At 37.8% G+C, this 19,187-nt stretch overlaps 1 protein-coding gene across 5 annotated transcripts in view; it reads left to right on the top strand.

The window, feature by feature from the left end:
* The window catches only part of EML4 (EMAP like 4), a 152,746-nt gene that overhangs the window by 127,270 nt on the left and 6,289 nt on the right, over positions 1 to 19,187 (top strand). For 4 of the 5 annotated variants that reach the window (XM_060309767.1, XM_060309766.1, XM_030857837.2 and 1 more), the window contains 4 exons: positions 10,059 to 10,147; positions 11,547 to 11,644; positions 17,965 to 18,052; positions 18,535 to 18,633. In XM_060309767.1, the coding sequence (XP_060165750.1) occupies positions 10,059 to 10,147; positions 11,547 to 11,644; positions 17,965 to 18,052; positions 18,535 to 18,633 (374 nt within the window). Of the gene's footprint in view, positions 1 to 10,058; positions 10,148 to 11,546; positions 11,645 to 13,930; positions 14,088 to 17,964; positions 18,053 to 18,534; positions 18,634 to 19,187 lie in introns of those variants that run through there. The other variant, XM_060309768.2, reaches the window with a different exon arrangement.

The following is a 19,187-nucleotide window of genomic DNA, read 5'->3' as shown; positions in this document are numbered from 1 at the left end:
AATATCACAAATGCTAAAATCAATGAAGTAGTAAGAATAAGAGCCACCCTGTATTCAGTATCTGATGACAGACCTTGTACTAAATTCTTTTCATATAGTACTTTAAGTCTTCACAAGAATGCAACAAAATGTTCGTTAATATCTCCTTTGCACAAACAGGAAACCAAGATCCATAGAGGTTCAATCACTTGTGATTGAGCTGGGATTTAACTCAGGTTCTATATAGTTCCAAAGCTTGTCTCTTTCCACTACTCCACCAGTACTCTTTGAGATGTACTTATGGTGTTTGTAGCATTACTTAGAAATATTATAAGGAAAGTTTATCTTTGAAGGTTAAATCACTGGCTGACATAGTATTTTAAAAGCATTTACTGTGTATAAGAAGGAGTTAAACACCAAGTGGAGTAGTAAGGGTTAGAAGGACTTGAATCATTAAGACTCACCACTTCATTGGATGAATGTGCAATATATACATACACATAAATACAGTTTGCCCCAATTTGTAATTAAATTGCACTGAAGTTACTTTCTAACATTTAGTGTTACTGTGAAGTCATCATTAGCAAGCTTAACAGGAAAAGTCACTTACTTTAAGTGACTTAAGCTAAAGCTAAGCCAATTGTTTCCTCTTGGAGTTGCGAGTAGAAAGCACCTTATGAATGAAAGTGATATGACAACTAAATAAAAAGTGGGAAAAAAAATCCTTTCTGATGTGGAGTTGGGGATTATTTAAAATCTAGGGGAGATGTAGTTACCAGTGTTCATTTTATACTTAATTCCTGTCTTTGGTTTCACATCTGGTTAGTCTGTTGTTTCTTAGAGAACTTTCTCCTTTATTATTTTTTACATGGATCTGTGAATATGTGGCTGTACTGTCTAAAACAGAAAATTCCTCAACGTAGCCATTCAGATTATTATCACTGACCCTAAGCCTAAAAAAAGTCACACTTAGGGCAAGGATTTTTGTTGTTGTTAGTTTAATACAACACGTGTCCAAATTGTTCATGATCCAGAAAAGCTGACTAGCAAAATGTTTAAAGATGTCTTCATGTCCATATGTAGAAATCTTCTACTTCTTGTAGTCAAGAAGTAAGGGCTTCCCTGGTGGCGCAGTGGTTAAGAATCTGCCTGCCAATGCAGGGGACACGGGTTTGAGCCCTGGTCCAAGAAAATCCCACATGCCGCGGAGCAGCTAAGCCCATGCATCACAACTACTGAGCCTGTGCTCTAGAGCCCACGAGCCAGAACTACTGAGCCCACGTGCCACAGCTACTGAAGCCCATGTGCGTAGAGCCCGTGCTCCGCAACAAGAGAAGCCACCACAGTGAGAAGCCTGCACACCACAACGAAGAGTAGCCCCTGCTCGCTGCAACTAGAGAAAGCCCGCATGCAGCAATGAAGACCCAATGCAGCCAAAAATAAATGAATAAATAAATTAGTTTTAAAAAAAGAATTAAAAAGAAGTAAGCACAAGTATGAATAAATTATCACAGTGATTTAAAAAAATATCATTTTAAAAGAATATGTTACTAATATTTCTAAGAGAAGAAAATTCAATGCATGGCCCTAAGTGGACATAGTACTTCCTTAACATTGCTAATCCTCATATAGTAAGGAGTCTTTTTAACAGCTTTATTGAGATATCATTCATATATCATAAAATTCACCCATTTACAGTATACAATTCAGTAGTTTTTAAGACGTTCACAGAGTTGTGCAGCCTTCATCACAAGCTCAATTTCAGAACACTGTCATTAACCCAAAAAGAATTCCTGTACCCGTTAGCAGTCACTCCTCATTGCTCCCACCCACTTCCAGCCCTGAGTAACTGATCTACTTTCTGTTTCTATAGGTTTGCCTATTCTGCACCTTTCATATAAATAGAATTATATAATATGTGGTCATTTGTGACTAGTTTCTTTCACTTAACCTAATGTTTTGAAGGTTCATCCATGTTGTATAGCATGTGTCAGCATTTCATTCCCTTTGTCACCAAATATTCCATTGTGTGGATATACTTCAAATAACCACTTGAGTTATAGTCATACATAAGTTTTTGTATGGACATATGTCTTCAGTTCTCTTGGGTATATACCAAGGAGTAGAGTTAACTATGTTTAACATGTTGAGGAGCTTCCAAATTGTTTTCCACAACAGCTACACAATTTTACAATTCTACCAGTAAAGTATGAGGGTTCCAATTTCTCCACATCGTCGCCAACCCTTGTTATTGCCTGTGTTTTGATTATAGCCATCCTAGTGGCTGTGAAGCACTTTTTCATTGTGGTTTTGATTTGCATTTCTCTGATGGCTAATGCTGTTGAGTATCTTTTTTATGTGTTTATTGGCCACTTGTGTAGCCCCTTTAGAGAAATGTCTATTCATATCCTGTGCTCATGTTTGAATTGATTTGTTTTTTTATTGTTGAGTTGTAAGAGCTCTTTATATATTCTGGATACGGTACCTCATCAGGTAACATGATTTGCAAATATTTTCTCTCATTCCAAGGGTTGTCTTTTCACTTTCTTGATGGTAATATTTGTTGCACTGAAGTTTTAAATAAAAATTACATAATTTATATAAATTTACTATATAAAAATATAGTCCCATTTATCTATTCTTCCTCTGTCTTTTGGTCTTCAGGATTTATTCCTATGGTTTTTTTCTAAGAATTTTATAGTTTTAACTCTTACCTTTAAGTCTGTGATTCATTTTGAGTTCATCTTTGTATATGATGTGAGCTAATCTTTGTATAGATATCCAGCGTCATTCTTTTGCACGTGGATATCCAGTTGTTACAACACTATTTGTTGAAAAGACTTTTCTTTCTGCACTGAAGCATATTGACACCCTTGTCAAAAATCAATTGACCATAAACATATAGGTTTCTATCTGGACTCTCAGTTATATTCCATTGATCTCTCTGTCCATCCTATGCCAGTACCACAGTCTTGATTATTATAGCCTTGCAGTACGTTTTGAAATCGGGAAATGTGAGTCCTCCAACTTTGTTCTTTTTCAAAGCAGTTTTAGCTATTCAGGATCCCTTGAATTCTACATGAATTTTAAGATCAACGTGTCAATTTCTACAACGAAGCCAGCTGGCATTTTGATAAGGATTGTTTTTTCTCTTTATAGATCAATTTGGGAATGTCACTATTTTAACAGTTTAATAAGCCTTCCAATTTATGAACAGGAGATGTTTTACATTTATTTAGGTCTCCAGTTTTTTTCAAAGATGTTTTTAGGGTACAAATTTGCACATTTGTTAAATTACACCTAAGTATTTCATTTTTTTGGTGCCATTTTAAATGAAATTGCATTTCCATTTCCAGAATATTCATTGCTGGTATATGTAAATACAACTACCTTTTATATATTGATCTTTTATCTTGCACCTTTGCTGACCTATTTTCTTAGTAATAGTTTTTTTAGTGGATTCCTCAGGGTTTTCTGCATACAAGATCATGTAATCTGCAAATATAGTTTTCTTCCTTTCCAGTCTGAATTGTTTTTTCTTTTTCTTGCCTAATTGTCCTGACTAGAACCTCCAGTATAATATTGAATAGAAATGGCAAGAGTGGTCATCCTGATCTTGTTCTCTATTTTAGAGGGAAAGCATTCAGCCTTTCACCATTAAGTATAATGTTAGTTGTGGGTTTTTCATAGATGCCCTTTATCCTATTGACAGATTTTCTTTCTGTTGTTGAGAATTTCTAATCATGAAAGAGTGTTGGGTTTTTCAGCTGCCTTTTCCAGTCTATTGAAATAACATGGTTTTTGTCCTTTATTAATATGGAGTATTACATTAATTGATTTTCAAATGTCTAATCAACCTTGTGTTCCAGACATAAATCCTACCTGGTCATGGCATAGAATTCTTTTTATATATTACTGGATTCAGTATGTTAGTATTTTGTTGAAGATTTTTTTCATCTATATTGTTGAGGTACATTGGTCTGTAGTTTTCTTGTGATGTCTTTGGTTTTGCCAGGGTAATACTGGCACTTCAATAAGGCTTTAAATAAGACCTGATATCTCCTAAACCAAAATGAAGCCTTAAAGCATACAAATGGATAAAAATTAGTATATACTGGTAATTGTTAATCATTAGTTATCGAAATTTTAGATTTGTTGAACCATTGACTATATAAGCCATTTAATTAATAAATTGCACTTAGGCATACCACACATTTTCAAATATAACATTCTCCCATTTTTTTAAATTTGTGTTTCTTGATGGAATTTAAAGTTCTTCATGAAGCTCACAATACATGTGAACCTGAGCCGTTATGAATTTGAAAGTTTATAATCTCTGAATTATTGGTAAAATACATTCTGCTTGATTTTTCCAAGACCCCAATTAATCATCCTTTCCCTTTTTTAAATAAATATTTATATATGTATATATTAATTTATTTATTTTTTGGCTGCATTGGGTCTTCGTTGCTGCACATGGGCTTTCTCTAGTTGCGGCGAGCGGGGGCTACTCTTTGTTGCGGTGCGCGGGCTTCTCATTGCTTTGGCTTCTCTTATTGTGGAGCACGGGCTTCAGTAGCTGTGGCATGCGGGCTCTAGAGCACAGGCTCAGTAGTTGTGGTGCACGGGCTTAGTTGCCCCCTGGCATGTGGGATCTTCCCGGACCAGGGATCGAACCCGTGTCCCCTGCATTGGCAGGCAGATTCTCAACCACTGCGCCACCAGGGAAGTCCCTCCCTTCCTTTTTTTTGAAACTAGTTTCTCAAAAGGCGCTTTAATCTTTATACCACTTGCAGGCCTTAGAGAAACCACAAATATATTTGCCATCCCATCAGGATGTCAGGTGTCAGCTCAGACAAAATTCCCCAAGCAGTTTGCACAGAACTTTACTCTTTTCCTCGTTGGACCCATTTCTATTTCTAAACCACTATTCTAATACACTATTTAAGAAAGGAGTTTTTGCCATAGTCATTTTATAGGCTGGTAAATGGAGGTGAGACACCCAGAGGTAGGGAAATCAATAGACTTGAAATGATGGTAGGGAGAATAAAAAGCAAAGATTAAAGTTCAAATTGTTTCAAAGAAAGAAATCCGTGGACTTGAGTCAGTATATAAAACATACTATATATAACCATACTGGAATGGAAAGGGGAGAGGGCAGACTGAGAGAGGTGACTTCAGAGGAGACCCCAAAGTTTCTGATCTATAGTGACAGCTTTGACAAGGAAGAGCAAGCTGGGAAAATGCACCTGGTGAGCAGAAAGGTAAAAAATTAGATTTAGTTTTCGATGTGGAATTACAGAACGTTAGACCTGGAGAGACTTAAGTGATCCAGCTCTACTCATCATTTTTTTTTGAATTTTTTATACAATTTTTAAAGGTTAGTTTTGATGATGACTGTAACCTTGGCAAACCAGCAATGTAGCTGACGTACTGTTACCAAATTCTACTGTTGACTAGAAAGGTTCTGAGTGTAAGAAATGCTCCTTTAGCTCAGAAGGGAGATGTTAAAGACATATTAGCACTAGCTGAGACTTTATTCTTAGACATAATTAAAAGAGAAAACTTCTAATTAGAAAAGAATAGCTTGTTTCCCTCTGTAATTTGATGTTGCTGAACTTGGCCCATCGGTACTCCAGAGCTCATTTCCCAGGGTGTACAGTGTCTTTGAACTCTATCAGCATGAATCTCCTTGAGTTCTGCCTTGTTATAATTCCAGTTCGGAGTCACTCTGTGCTCCTACAAGTTGTAAAGCACTAGATGCAGTGAGTGGCACAAAGAAATATTATATAAGACATGGTCTCTACCCCAAATAGCTTATAACCTAATTAGATACTACATAAAAAGATATAGAGCATGTCATATCAGTAGTTTACTTGCATAAACAGGCAGTAATGCTTGAAGATCAACAGAGAAATTACTGTGAGCCTGAGTGGTCAGAGAACACTTCACAGAGGAGGTGGAATTGGTCCTGCCTTGACAGAGTTCTGAGATTTTGAAGAAGCAGTGAAGAGTTAGGAGCTTATATCAAGCAGGAGGAATGGATTGAGCAAACACAAGAAACTATGAGCTAACTGGACTAGAACATTCCTAAAGGCCTCTTGATTGCTAAACAGTGGAATCCAAACTTGTTTAGCCTGGCCCTTAAAGCCCATTAAAAATCTTTCCCCTCACCATTCCAGCGAGAATGGTTAAGTCGTTGTCCTTCAGGTACACCTCAGCCCTTTTTGTAGTTTCTTACCTATCCCTCTCCACCTATTTATATCCCACCTCTCCTTGCCACATTTGATGTGATGAAATCCAAGACCACCCACATCCTCAGTGATTGCTCCCTGCTCTGAAACCTCATAATCCTTAACTTGTGTCATTCATTTTACTTTAAACTATTTACCACTTTATGAACTCACTCCGTCTCCCCGGTTGGGTTATAAACGCCAATTCTGCCTCCTTTGCTGACTTCTTTCTTCTCTAGATCCTGAATGTTAGTGTAGCTCAGGCAGAGAGAGCACTTTCCATGGGATCACACCCTTCCCTGGTGTGATGTAGTGAAAAGCCCAAGGGCTAGAAGCTCTATCCTGGCTCTGCCACTAACTAGTTGGTTGATGACTGGCCAAGTGTTTTGACATCATGGGATTTCAGTGTTCTTATTTGTAAAATAAGAGGGTTGAATTGGGCTTGAATTGGGCTTTTCTTTCCCCTGACTTTGACTTTATGTTTTTCCGATTATAAAAGCCACATTCCTATTCTTATAAGGAGAAGCTTCATAAAAGCAGTTGGGAAAAAGTTATAAACCTGCCACCCAGAGGATACACTTTATATTATGATGAATATTTTTTAACTCCTATTATGAACACATATATATTCATTTAGGGACTGTAAAGTATGATACTTTCCAGCTCTGAAATCTTATGATTCTCTTTTGCCACTAAAGAAATCAGTAAGTGTCTTTTTTAAAAAGTCATCTAGTTAATGGTGGTACTGTGTATGGGTACTTGACTCACAAGTCAGATTAGTTTAAATATATGGCCAAAGATTTCCCATCTCTGATGCTGAGCAATGACATTTAGAAAGATTCTTTAAGTCCTTTAGGCCCTATAGAGCCCCGTAATGATTGCAAATTACCTTAAAGCAGAAGCTTGGTTTCAATGTGTATAATCTAGACTAGAATGAGAATGCAGGTGAGCACAGTGAAAACTTAATATTTATTTCTAGAAAATTCCCTTTGCTAAAGGATTTGTAATCCTCTCCATACTTCTGTTAAGGATAGAGGTCCTGAGCCAGAAAGTCTTTTCTGAAGGTAGAACGTAATTCATGCAGTGAAAAGGGTGGGAGCTTTAAAATTATTGCTGGGGATCCATATGGAAGTTGTATACTTTTAACAGCAAAGTTATTATTACTAAAAATTCCTTGCCAAAAGTGGAAGAATTAATTTCTGATATGTAATTAAAGAAATAGAAAAAGTAGGTAGGGTTTTGTTGTTGGTTTTTTTTTTTCTTTTTTGAGAGCTGCCATCTCTAACCAGTAAATGACTCAGAGTTTTAGGTTTCTACATATTATACCAACAGACATTCTGGGTTTTTTCATTACTTTTTTTTGGCTGACCGTGCAGTGTGCAGGATCTTAGTTCCCCAACCAAGGATTGAACCCGTGCCCCCTGCAGTGGACGCACAGAGTCCTAACCACTGGACCTCCAGGGAATTCCTTTTTTTATTACTTTTAAAGGGAGTTTTCAAAGAGATAAAATTGTTTGCAGTTTCCATAGGAAGATTAAACTGAACTGGAAATAGTATCAGTTGAGGCTTCTCCAAAATAAAAATTGGTGATTTTAAATGCCTAAGAAAGTATAGTAAAGTTTCTATAAACTCATGAAAAACTTGAAACCTCATACCTACAGAGCGGTGCTGTGTCTCATTGTTCTTTAGGTATGTCTGTTCAGTCCAAGTTGGAATATTTTGTTTCCTTACTCTGAAAAGGTGGTTCACTTGGCATCAGCTTTGGCATTTCTTGGCTCTAGGAGTTCCATGGTGGCAGCCATAAAAATTGATTAATGAATTACATTCTCAGAAGAAACCTATAATCTGTGGATGCTGTCCAGTTGCAATAAGATATGTTCTTCATGCACCTTTTGAAGTGGAAATGATCAAACATTCAGCGCAGGGTTTCAAAGTGCCAATTTCCTGCTAATAATTGGCTTTTAATAAACTCAGGTATTCACAGATAGAAGCTATTTCTCTTACCTGAGTAGAAGACAGAATTTATGAATTAGGTTAGCTACGTAGAAGTTTCAACCCATAACTCACAAATTACTAATTCATTCATGAACATGTTTAATTAGAAAGGGATTTCAGTGATAGGTGAAGAGTCAGGATCCTTTAGTTTTTTATCTTCTACCTTGAATATACGAAGGCATGTTAAGCAACATCACTATTCTTTTTTTTTAATTCTTTTAAGCCCTTTACTGTCTCCTAAAATTTCTCTTTTATTTATTTATTTATTTATTTTTGGCTGTGTTGGGTCTTTGTTGCGGCGAGCGGGGGCTACTCTGCATTGCGGTGCGCAGGCTTCTCATTGTGGTGGCTTCTCTTGTTGTGGAGCACGGGCTCTAGGTGCACAGGCTTCAGTAGTTGTATCGCGTGGGCCAATAGTTGTGGCTCATGGACTTAGTTGCTCCGCGGCATGTGGGATCTTCCCGGACCAGGGCTCGAACCCGTGTCCCCTGCATTGGCAGGTGAATTCTTAACCACTGCGCCACCAGGGAAGCCCTAATACTTCTTTTTATCTGAAGGCATAGTGGTCTCTGTCCAGATATTATTTATAATGCTTCCAAATTAAAAGGAACTGTCGTTATGATTGCTGTTACTGAATTTAGTGGTGGAATTTTTCCATCTGAATAATTAGAAACAAAACTTGCTGCTCTTTTGTCCCATCCAGTTCCATGAGATTAAGACAGTGATTTTAATTTTCTGCTCCTGTTCCATTGTTGCCACCCCAACCACTTCTTCCTACACACTGCACTGCTGCCACATAATTCTTGCTAAACCTTTGCATTTGTCAGGTTCGAGACTTATCTTCTATTTGTTCATTTGTACATTCTATAAATATTTATTTTAGTGCCTGCTCTGAGCCAGGCAGTGCTCACCTCCAAACTCCTCCAACTAACTGTGTGTGCTGTCCATAACCTGCCCTCCTCTCCCTTATCTATCCTTTAGTTGTCCTTCCTAATTCCCAGTCTTTGCTTTGTACCCAGTATCTCACCATGCTCTTCTGAAGTACCATCTCTTCCTTCAGGTGCTCTTAGAACAGGGTTTGATAAGAGTCACTTATTCTGTAGTTGGATTTAAGTCATTGTTTTACCTGTCCAGAGGCTTTTTACATTTTGACTTTTCCTGTAAATGTGAATGAAGACGTGTTTTTCAAAGAACTTAGAGCTTGCATGTGCAGGGGGTACTGGAGAGGAGGAGTGCCCCCTGCTGGTCCCTTTGAACTCTCACCAAATGAATGGCCCTCTGCCTTTCCCTCCCACCATCATACTGTCCATGCTCCTTCCCACCTCCATGGCAGTGCAGCTGTCACTCCTCCTGCCTCAACTGCCTCTACTTCTTTCCCTCAACATTCAGCTCAACTCATATTCTACATCCTCCCCGAAGGTTTTTCTCTGTCTGCTATTCATTTCCCTTCTGTGAGTTCTTCTGCTGTATGTAGTCACCATCGGTGAGATTGGCGCTTAATCGTTGTTTTAATTGGCTCATTTCCTTTTTCCTGGCTCTAGTGTAATCTTCAAGGACACTGATAATCCTGTCATTTTCTATTTGGACAGTGCCTCGAAAAGAGACATCATCGGCATTCAGTGAATACCTAAATAGAAATGAGAACATGCCTAGGCCCGTATAAGTATATTTATATTGTATCTCGCAACATTTTGCACTCATCCTTTGTTAGAAAAGGGGAACATGTCCAGCTTAAGGGCATTATTAGAATTTCTTTTTCTTTTAAAAGGAAGAAAAAGTCAGCAACCTTTTTTTTTTTTCTATAAATGCTATAATATCTGAGAAAATTTTTGATTTTTTACTTCTTAACAGGTGGTTTGTTCTGGATGCAGAAACCAGAGATCTAGTTTCTATCCACACAGACGGGAATGAACAGCTCTCTGTGATGCGCTACTCATTAGGTAGGCAGATTTACTCCCACTCCTGGCATTTACAGCATTTCTCTGTAATTGCATATTTTCACTTCCAGTAAAGCTGACTACTTTTTTCTCTACTCTCTAGAGTTGTTAAGTATTGAATATGTTTCCCCCAACATTAGATTAAATTCTGCTGCAGGAAACTGCAAAAGATCTGCTAAAGTTAAACAACATTCTAAATCATCAAGCAAACATAAATTTAGAACAAACTGTTACAACTGCATTTGCAATTGAAAACAGAATACAGTGCAATCAAATCCCATTTTTTTGGAACTACAAATACTTAGAATTTTGAATAGGTACTGTATTAGGCTGAATGTTAATCTATTTAGCAACCTTTTCTTTGTATATAAGATAATAGAAAATAAATTATAATAATATTCAAAATATACAAATTTTATAGGCCCTTCAAGTTCTTTAAAATCTAGTTTGATTTTTACTGGTTACATAGTAATGATTGGTCTGTTAATTAGATAAAGTACTCAGCAACTCATGAATTTGATCAATTCGTTTAGCTACTTTGAATACTTCTTTTCATACTTCATTCAAAATGTTAATTAAGTTTCCATGATAGTCGGTTCCTTTTTCCCGCTATTAATATGGTTTTGATCCACATAATTCTTCCCTGGAGTTAGTTCGAGTGACATTTTCTTATATTCAAAAATATATTCCAGTAGTTGTTGGGTCAGTGTGGAGTCCAAATGATCTTTTTGATTTCTTCTGAGTCATTTCAGAGGAAGCTCAGAATGCTATTCTCTGTGTTGAACAAGGAAGGAAAAGTATTTGCTTCAAGCTCTAAGCTTGGCAAGAGTTGTCTTGAAGCAGAAAAGGTTTTCTGTCTTGGTTTGGCTTTTTTCAATGCTGTAATAGCAAATAACTACTGCAGATGTAGCATTTAAAACCCAAAGATCAAATGGACTTTATTGACCATCTGTTACGTGGTGAGTACAATGGTCCTTTGTGAGAGAATATGGTCCTTTCCCAAGAGAATGGACCCTGTAGTTGGAGAGATCACATGTCCTCAGCTGAAATGAGCAATTGTACACTCAGCTTGCCATATGAATACTGTATACTTAGACCCATAAAAGTAGGTTAACCTCCCTGGGGCCAGTCTGTCGCTAACTAGAAGGAGATGAGACTAAGGGAAGAGTCCAAGGCCCGTGAGCATTTCCAAGAAGGGATTGTGTACTCAACCAGATGACCATTTGGTTTTCAAGTATGTTTAGTGATGGAAGGAGTCATTCATTAAACACCAAAGAATAGTTAAGTTGATGAGATTTAACAACATTTGTAAAATACCATTTGGTGTAGGTCCAGTAAAGTGACAGTAAATAAACCTATCAGTGTATTTCTATATTCAACATTTTTTCCTGTTTCATTCCAGATGGCACCTTCCTGGCTGTGGGGTCTCATGACAACTTTATTTACCTCTATGTAGTCTCAGAAAATGGAAGAAAGTATAGCAGACATGGAAAGTGCACTGTAAGTAGTGAAGTCAATCTATAAAATTGTTGGAAAATTTTATTTCTGTAAAAAGAGAGTTAAATGTTTACATTGATGTATCACCTTTAAACTTAGCAGATTTAAAATTTAATCTCTATCTTTGAAACTGAAATTACCTGACAGTAGAATCTTGCAGTTCCCTGTATGCTCTAGAAAGGTTTCTCCTTTGATGAGAGTTTAATATTGTTACCTCTCTCTCTCTGACTACTAGTTTTAATGCAGTTTCTTAAATCAAAGCTATTTTCTTAGGAAATCCTTAGAAAACAATGCTTTTTTAAAATGGAGTGAGTCAGAAATGGAAGGGTATCTCTAACATTTTAATCTCAATGTCCCATGATCCTGCCCATCCTTGACACTCTGCAATTTCCTAGGTGACCTCTCTAGCACTAAACATAATTTATATGGAGGTTTGTCTGTATTAAGAGAATTAATAGAAGCATATTTCCTTTAATTTACTGCATTTCTGATTGATTAGTTTATCATTTTAAGATGAAGATTAGATTCAATTCTAGACATAGTACTTATCTTATGGCAGGCAGTCTGCTAACTAGGGGAATGTTCTAGGCCCTGGGGATTTGCATAAGATTTGCTCATGGTCCTCAAAAAGTACGCATTCAAGCTGAGAACAGGATGAGAGAGGCAGGAAGTATAGCATAGTGGCTAAAGGGCATGAACTTGGGATCAGACTACCTGGATTTTAACTCTTGTTTCACCACCCACAAATGTGACCTTGGGCAAGTTATTTAAACCTTCTACTTCAGTCTTCTCATCTGTAAAGTGAAGATAGTAGTACTTTCTACTTCACTGGATTAAAACAAGTTAAGGCATATAAAATACTTACAATAGTGCTTGGCAAATAAAAAGTACTCAGTATATGTTAACTATGAATTTATAGAAAATGAGGTAGTTGGTATCTATGTTACCAGTCAATTTAGGATTAGCAAATTACTTGATGAATTAGTGGCACAGATCCTTTAACAGTCTTTTTTTTTTAATATTTATTTTATTTTTTATGGCTGCGTCAGGTCTTGGTTGCAGTGCGCGGGCTTCTCTCTAGTTGTGGTGCGCAGGCTTCTCTCTAGTTGTGGCACGTGGGCTCTGTAGTTACGGCACATGGGCTCTGTAGTTGTGGTACATGAGCTTAGTTGCCCCGCAGCATGTGAGATCTTAGTTCCCCTACCAGGGGTTGAACCAGCATCCCCTGCATTGGAAGATGGATTCTTAACCACTGGACTACCAGGGAAATCCCCCTTTAACAGTCTTTATCACAAAAGAGTTTTAGGGGAATGAATAAAAGAATGAATTTTTAAAAGTATATACAAAAGTAAAACCCAGGCCATTTTCTATTCAGAGAAGAGACTTACTGCTTTTTTTTTGTTTATTTGCTTTTTGCTTTTTTTGGGGGGGGGATGGGGCGTATTTTGTACCATGTGCTAAAACCAGCCTATAAACTGATCTACAAGCAACTTTATAGTTTTATAATTTATCCAAAATATTTTCATTTACTTCGACAAAAATTATGAATCAATATCCATTAATTTATTTAAATACATCTTTTAATCGATTTATTATCTTAATACTTGGGAATAGTAGTATAATAGTGCCTCATTGTACAGCATGATCAAATGAAATATTCCACTGAAAGGAATTTTCAGATTACTTAAGTTTACCCTACCAGGCACCAAATTTTTCTTAATTATTTTTTACCCCAACCTTTTAAAAAAGTCCATGTCTTAATAAACAGAGTATTATCAAATATAATTTAATCTTGTGGAATCATAAAATTTTACAGGTCGCACTATAGCACTTAACTTAGATCTCATTTTACGGATGAAGAAACTGAGTTTCGGAGAAGATAAATGGCTTGTCCTTGGTCACATCTTGACATAGTGGCAGATCTGGGTCCTGAACCCTGTTCTCCTCTTAGTAGAGCAGACTTCCCAAGGTACAAAAAGGCCTCAGATTTTTCAGTGTGTATATCAGTGTACTGTGCTTTCAGAGTACAGCAACTGATGCAGAAAGGAAAGAGCAGTGTTGGACACGGGATAATGAGACGACCTTGGAAGTGTTGAGAACTGCCAAGTTTATCAATTGCATGACACTTTGCCCTCTCCAGTTAGGCAGCTTTTATCTTTAGAGCATATGAAGTATTATTTTGAAATATCTTCAGGAACTGTTAAAGCTTATAGTACTCTTTGAGGCTATAATGAAAGGCTCAGCCACTCTGCTTTTCTAATTATCTTCTGTTCTGTGCTTTGCTTCCAGCTCTCACTTCTTGCTGTCTGCTTCCACCAGCTGGTCTTATAGTCTCATATTAACTCCTTTTATCTGTTGTCTGCTATGATACAGGACAGAAAAAACTGGGTTAATGCTGGCTCTGCTGCTTACTAGTTTGCAACTTTAGGCAAGTTAACTTCTCTGAGTCTTAATTTTATTATCTTAAAACTGGAGATTATAATAGTTCCTACTTTCATAGGATTGTTGTAAAGATTAAAATGTGGCAACTAGACCTACTCTCAGAGTTCCAAATACAAATGCTGTTTTCTCTTTTGTTTCCAATATTTCCTGTTACTAGTTAACATTAAAGTGACCCTATAGCTTCAGAAACATACTGGGCTTAGAACTTTAGGAAGTGTCCCTCTAATAAATTGTAACCAAGCAGTTGAAACTGTCCCTGAGTGCCAACATAATAGCTCTGTGTTTGACTCCAGTTCCTGTATACCTTTAACACTGCTACTCAAAGATCTTAGCCCAGGAGATGGAGTGTAATGAAGTTGTAGTGATATACTAAAAAAGCATTACAGAGTCTGTTAGAATACGCAAGAAGTGCTGGTAAAATAAGTGTTTTTTGGTCAGGATTTTGGTGAATGAAAATATATATAAGAAAGAGAAGAGTAAAAGACTTTTAAAACTGTCTACCTAGAAATCTCCAAGAAAATTACCCATAAAACTAATGCAGTACGTATTTCAATATTACCATAACAGTTAGGAATTATATTGCAATACTTGGTGGCTTCAACAAATGAGGGATGTGTTCCTATTTAAAAGAAGTCATCAGGGACTCAGGGTCCTTCTTTCTTTCTACTCCATCATCCTCAATAAGGTGCTGCTGGAATTCCAGTCATCCCATCTTAGTTCTAGGGGGACAGAGCAAGGGGGAAAAAGACACTCTTCCTCCTAAGTCGATTTTTAAAGTTTTCCTGGAAGCCCCACTCAGTGACTTCTGCCACCCATAGCTGCAAAAGAGATTAGGAAATAACAGTGTTTTAGCTGGGCACTTAAGAGCATGTGGAATGGATAAACTATGCTCTACAAATCTACAGTCTAAAGATTGGATTGGACAGGCTACACTCTACAGCCCGCACTCTAAAGGTCAGCTTTCTCTCACACCAGCAAAGCACGTCAAAAATGTGATGGGAAAAAAATCCTAATTGCAGTAGTAACAAAAACTGTGATGCTTTGAGAATAGACCTAGCAAGAAAAGCACAGGAAGCTATGTGAAACATGGCTGAAACACAAACTAAGAAATGAAAAAATAGACATATTTCTAGAAGAAAAGACTTCATAAACATGTCTGTTCTCTACAAACTATTCTCTAAATTTGATGCACAATATTTATGAGCTTGATAAAATGGTTCTAAAGTTCATCTGAAATTTTCCTCATACCACGAAACTATCACAGTTGGCTGGGAATAGGCAGATAGACTAATGGAACAGAAAAGAGAGTCCAAAAGCAAATCTCTGTTTATGTGGAAGTTTAGGTATTTCAAATCAGTAGAGAGACAGTGGACTCTTCTCAGCCTGCATCACAGCTACTAACCACAACTTTGTTTACGAAATTAAATACAATTCAGTTTCCTGGGAGCACTGGCCACATTTTGAGTACTCAGAAGCCACAGGTGGCTAGTTACTTCTGCATTGGACTGTGCAGATACACAGTTTCATCACTGCAGAAAGGTCCATTGGATGTCACTACCCTAGAGGGTGAGGGGACACCTGGATACCTACTTAGGAAAAAAGTGAGTCCCCTAACTGAAGACCTCTGGTACTTGTTTGAAAACTCCTCAGGTAATATTAATATACAGCCACGGTTGCAAACCACTGATGCAGATGACAACCTTCCATGTGATTAACAAAGATTCAGCTGAGATATTTCTTATTTTTCCAGAGTTATTCTTAGGCACCATCACTTGTGATTGTTATTGTGGTTACACCATTCAGCTGCTTAAAGGCAGTGATGAAAGTATCAGCTTAAGAGTACTCTGTTTCTGTTCAGCGAGGTGTACTTTTTGCTCCCAACTGTGTCTGTGCCTGTGGGGTGACGTTTGAGGGTGTTTTCCCCCAAGTCTTATATGTGCCTTGCGTGGCCTAAGAGTTGGGTGAGACAAGGGTCCTCTGAGGTGGTCTGGGAAGGCAGCACCATAGACTCCCGACAGACAGTTGCATCTACTCTTTTCTTTGCTTCTTTATTGGACTCCACATCAGCGAAAAAATACTCACTTCGTTTTCCAATATAAATTGATAACTTTCCCGAAGGTCTTTTCTAAATTTGGGGGCTTTTCCTGCTCGAGTTCTCTTTGAGAATCCTTTATATTGACTTACCATATAAATATGCTGTGTCCAACACAGATGTGAATTACACGCATGTTATGTATCCACACGTTGCCTTTGATGCTTTTCTAAATAATACTATTAAAGTATTTTCACAAAGGTTCAAACACTTTGACATGATTAATCTGGTTAAATCCTTCATTCATGTAGCACCAGTTTTCTTATCTTAGAAGCCTGGCTTCTCTGGATTCCAGAGCCAGGCATCAGATCCATGAACACTATGGAAAAGATCTGTGTGAACCCCACCCTCCTGCCATATTCAGAAAATACCCAAGAACCACATGTGTCTTTCTGGCATTGAAATTGATTTCTTGTTAAGTTGGGAGGTCTCCCACATGCCTCGCAAGTGACTCCCAACCTGTTTGCTGACATACCAGCTAATCTCCAGGGACTTCAGGAAGCTTCACAGGTCTCAAATTCACATAATTTAAATTCATTTAAATGTATAAATGTGGGTATTTGCCATGCAGCACTTTTGTGGAGATATAGCTCCAGAGAGGTTTTAGGTTATGTCATTTGGCTTCAGAAGGCTACTGGAATAATTAAAATACTTTGTGAAAATCATTGAAAACTACACCTAAGGTATTTTGAATTTATGAACTTTAAAAATAAAAACCATGGGCTTCCTTGGTGACGCAGTGGTTGAGAGTCCACCTGCCGATGCAGGGGACACGGGTTCGTGCCCCGGTCCGGGAAGATCCCACATGCCGCGGAGCGGCTGGGCCCGTGAGCCATGGCCGCTGAGCCTGCGCGTCCAGAGCCTGTGCTCCGCAACGGGAGAGGCCACAGCGGTGAGAGGCCCGCGTACCGCAAAAAAAATAAAATAAAAACCATGTGAGCAGAAAGCTAGTAATTCAAAATGTACAATTGAAATTAAATGTTTTAATACAGAGTGTAGGAGATAAAAGTGATTTTTGAGGCTCTGTCAGCTTTGGTGTAAACTGTAAGACCTGTGTGATTTATCTGCAGTTTATTGGAAATAATCAAATGCTTACATGTGAAGCCAACAAAATATGGCATTTGGTAATTTTTTTGTTTGAATTCCTGGTGTTAGTAAAAACCTAGGCAGAAAAAGATCACTGTCTTCTTGTTTAAGGAGTCAGATGATTATTGGATCCAGCTGTTTGGAGGGAGTGTGATGTTGGATAACTTTTCCCAAAAAATATTCTTTGGAGATAGGAGTTTTTTTAGACCTCCATGTGCCATGGGTACTGAAGCAGCAGCCCAGGAAAACTGTACTCTTTTTGTACACAACATGGAACCAATACTTCATTATCAAAAAGGAAGTCACTCTAATTAGGGATATTAGTGACTTGAAATAAGGCCTGAGGTTGTGGTATCTGTTTCAGTGTCTTTTAAGAGACTGTCTTTCTTGGAAGTGTAGCACAGGTAGTACTTGGTGCTGGTATCAAAATGGAGAGACCAGCAGGATACTCCCAGGTTCCAAGTGCCTACCATTTCCACTGTGGTCAGATCTCTTCAGTTCCACAGTTCTAGCTCCCAAGAGGATAGTGTGAAAAAGAACCAAAGACCTGTTCTGAGCCCTGTTCAGTTCCAGAGGCCGTGGTACTGCTCTACTTCAGGAATTCCCAGTGAATGGCTACTCAGAAGACAGTACTGGCTACTATGAGACTATTTATCATTCAGAACTCTAAACGCTTTCTAATAGTTGATGTGTTACTTCCTAGGGACATTCCAGCTATATCACACACCTTGACTGGTCTCCAGACAACAAGTACATAATGTCTAACTCGGGAGACTATGAGATTCTGTACTGTAAGTATGAATGATTACATACGGCTGAGATGTGTCTGTCAGGGGCAGTAAAGAGCAGGCTGCATGGACTCTGAATTGTGCAGCCACTGCACACTGGCCCCTCTAACCTGAAGAAGCATGTGCTACTTGGAGCTGGCTAAGGAATGAGAATCTCAAAGTAATGAGTTCACTTGAATGTCATGAGAAATTATTCAGGGGGACTGATCCTGCTCTGAATGGTTCTGTATTTAACAACTTTTCCTGGAGGCAGGAAGGAGTACAATGGATGGGCATTTATGCATTTTAAAGACAAAACAACTTCAGTGGGAAACAGTTTATAGTTCTATAAACCGTGTTAAACACTTTCTTTTCAAGTGTGTCTTAACATTTTCAGTGTATGGATTATAAATACAAGTAAACGTGGCTAGTTTGAGTCAAGATGGATTTTCAAATACATTTGTACACTAGCACTGTGATTATACTTCCTGTTTCTAAATTTAAAGGGGACATTCCAAATGGCTGCAAACTAATCAGGAATCGATCAGATTGTAAGGACATCGATTGGACAACATACACCTGTGTGCTAGGCTTTCAAGTCTTTGGTAAGGACATTGCACTTGATGGGAAAAGGCGATTTGTGGTGTTTTTATGTATAATACTTAAATTTCTAAATGAAAAATAGTCTACATGTGTTTTTTTAATTTATTTTTGAAGTATAGTTGAATTACAATGTTGTGTTAATTTCTGCTGTACAGCAAAGTGATTCAGTTATACATACATATACATACTTTTTCATATTCTTTTCCATTACGGTTTATCACAGGACATTGAATATAGTTCCCTGTGCTATAGGACCTTGTAGTTTATCCATTCTGTATATACCAGTTTGCATCTGCTAACCCTAAACTCCCAATCCAACCCTCCCCCACCCTCCTCCCCCTTGGCAACCACCAGTCTGTTCTCTATGTCCCTCATTCTGTTTCTTTTTTTTTTTTTAATAGAGATGCAGAGTGTATTTTTTTTAAATATCTTTATTGGAGTATAACTGCTTTACAACGGTGTGTTAGTTTCTGCTGTATAACAAAGTGAATCAGTTATACATATACATATATCCCCATATCTCCTCCCTCTTGCATCTCCCTCCCACCCTCCCTAT

Source organism: Globicephala melas, chromosome 12, assembly GCF_963455315.2.
Source record: "Globicephala melas chromosome 12, mGloMel1.2, whole genome shotgun sequence".
Taxonomy (NCBI): Eukaryota; Metazoa; Chordata; class Mammalia; order Artiodactyla; family Delphinidae; genus Globicephala; species Globicephala melas.
The sequence above is the reverse complement of the archived record's forward strand: the minus strand, read 5'-3'. Positions and strand labels throughout refer to the sequence as shown.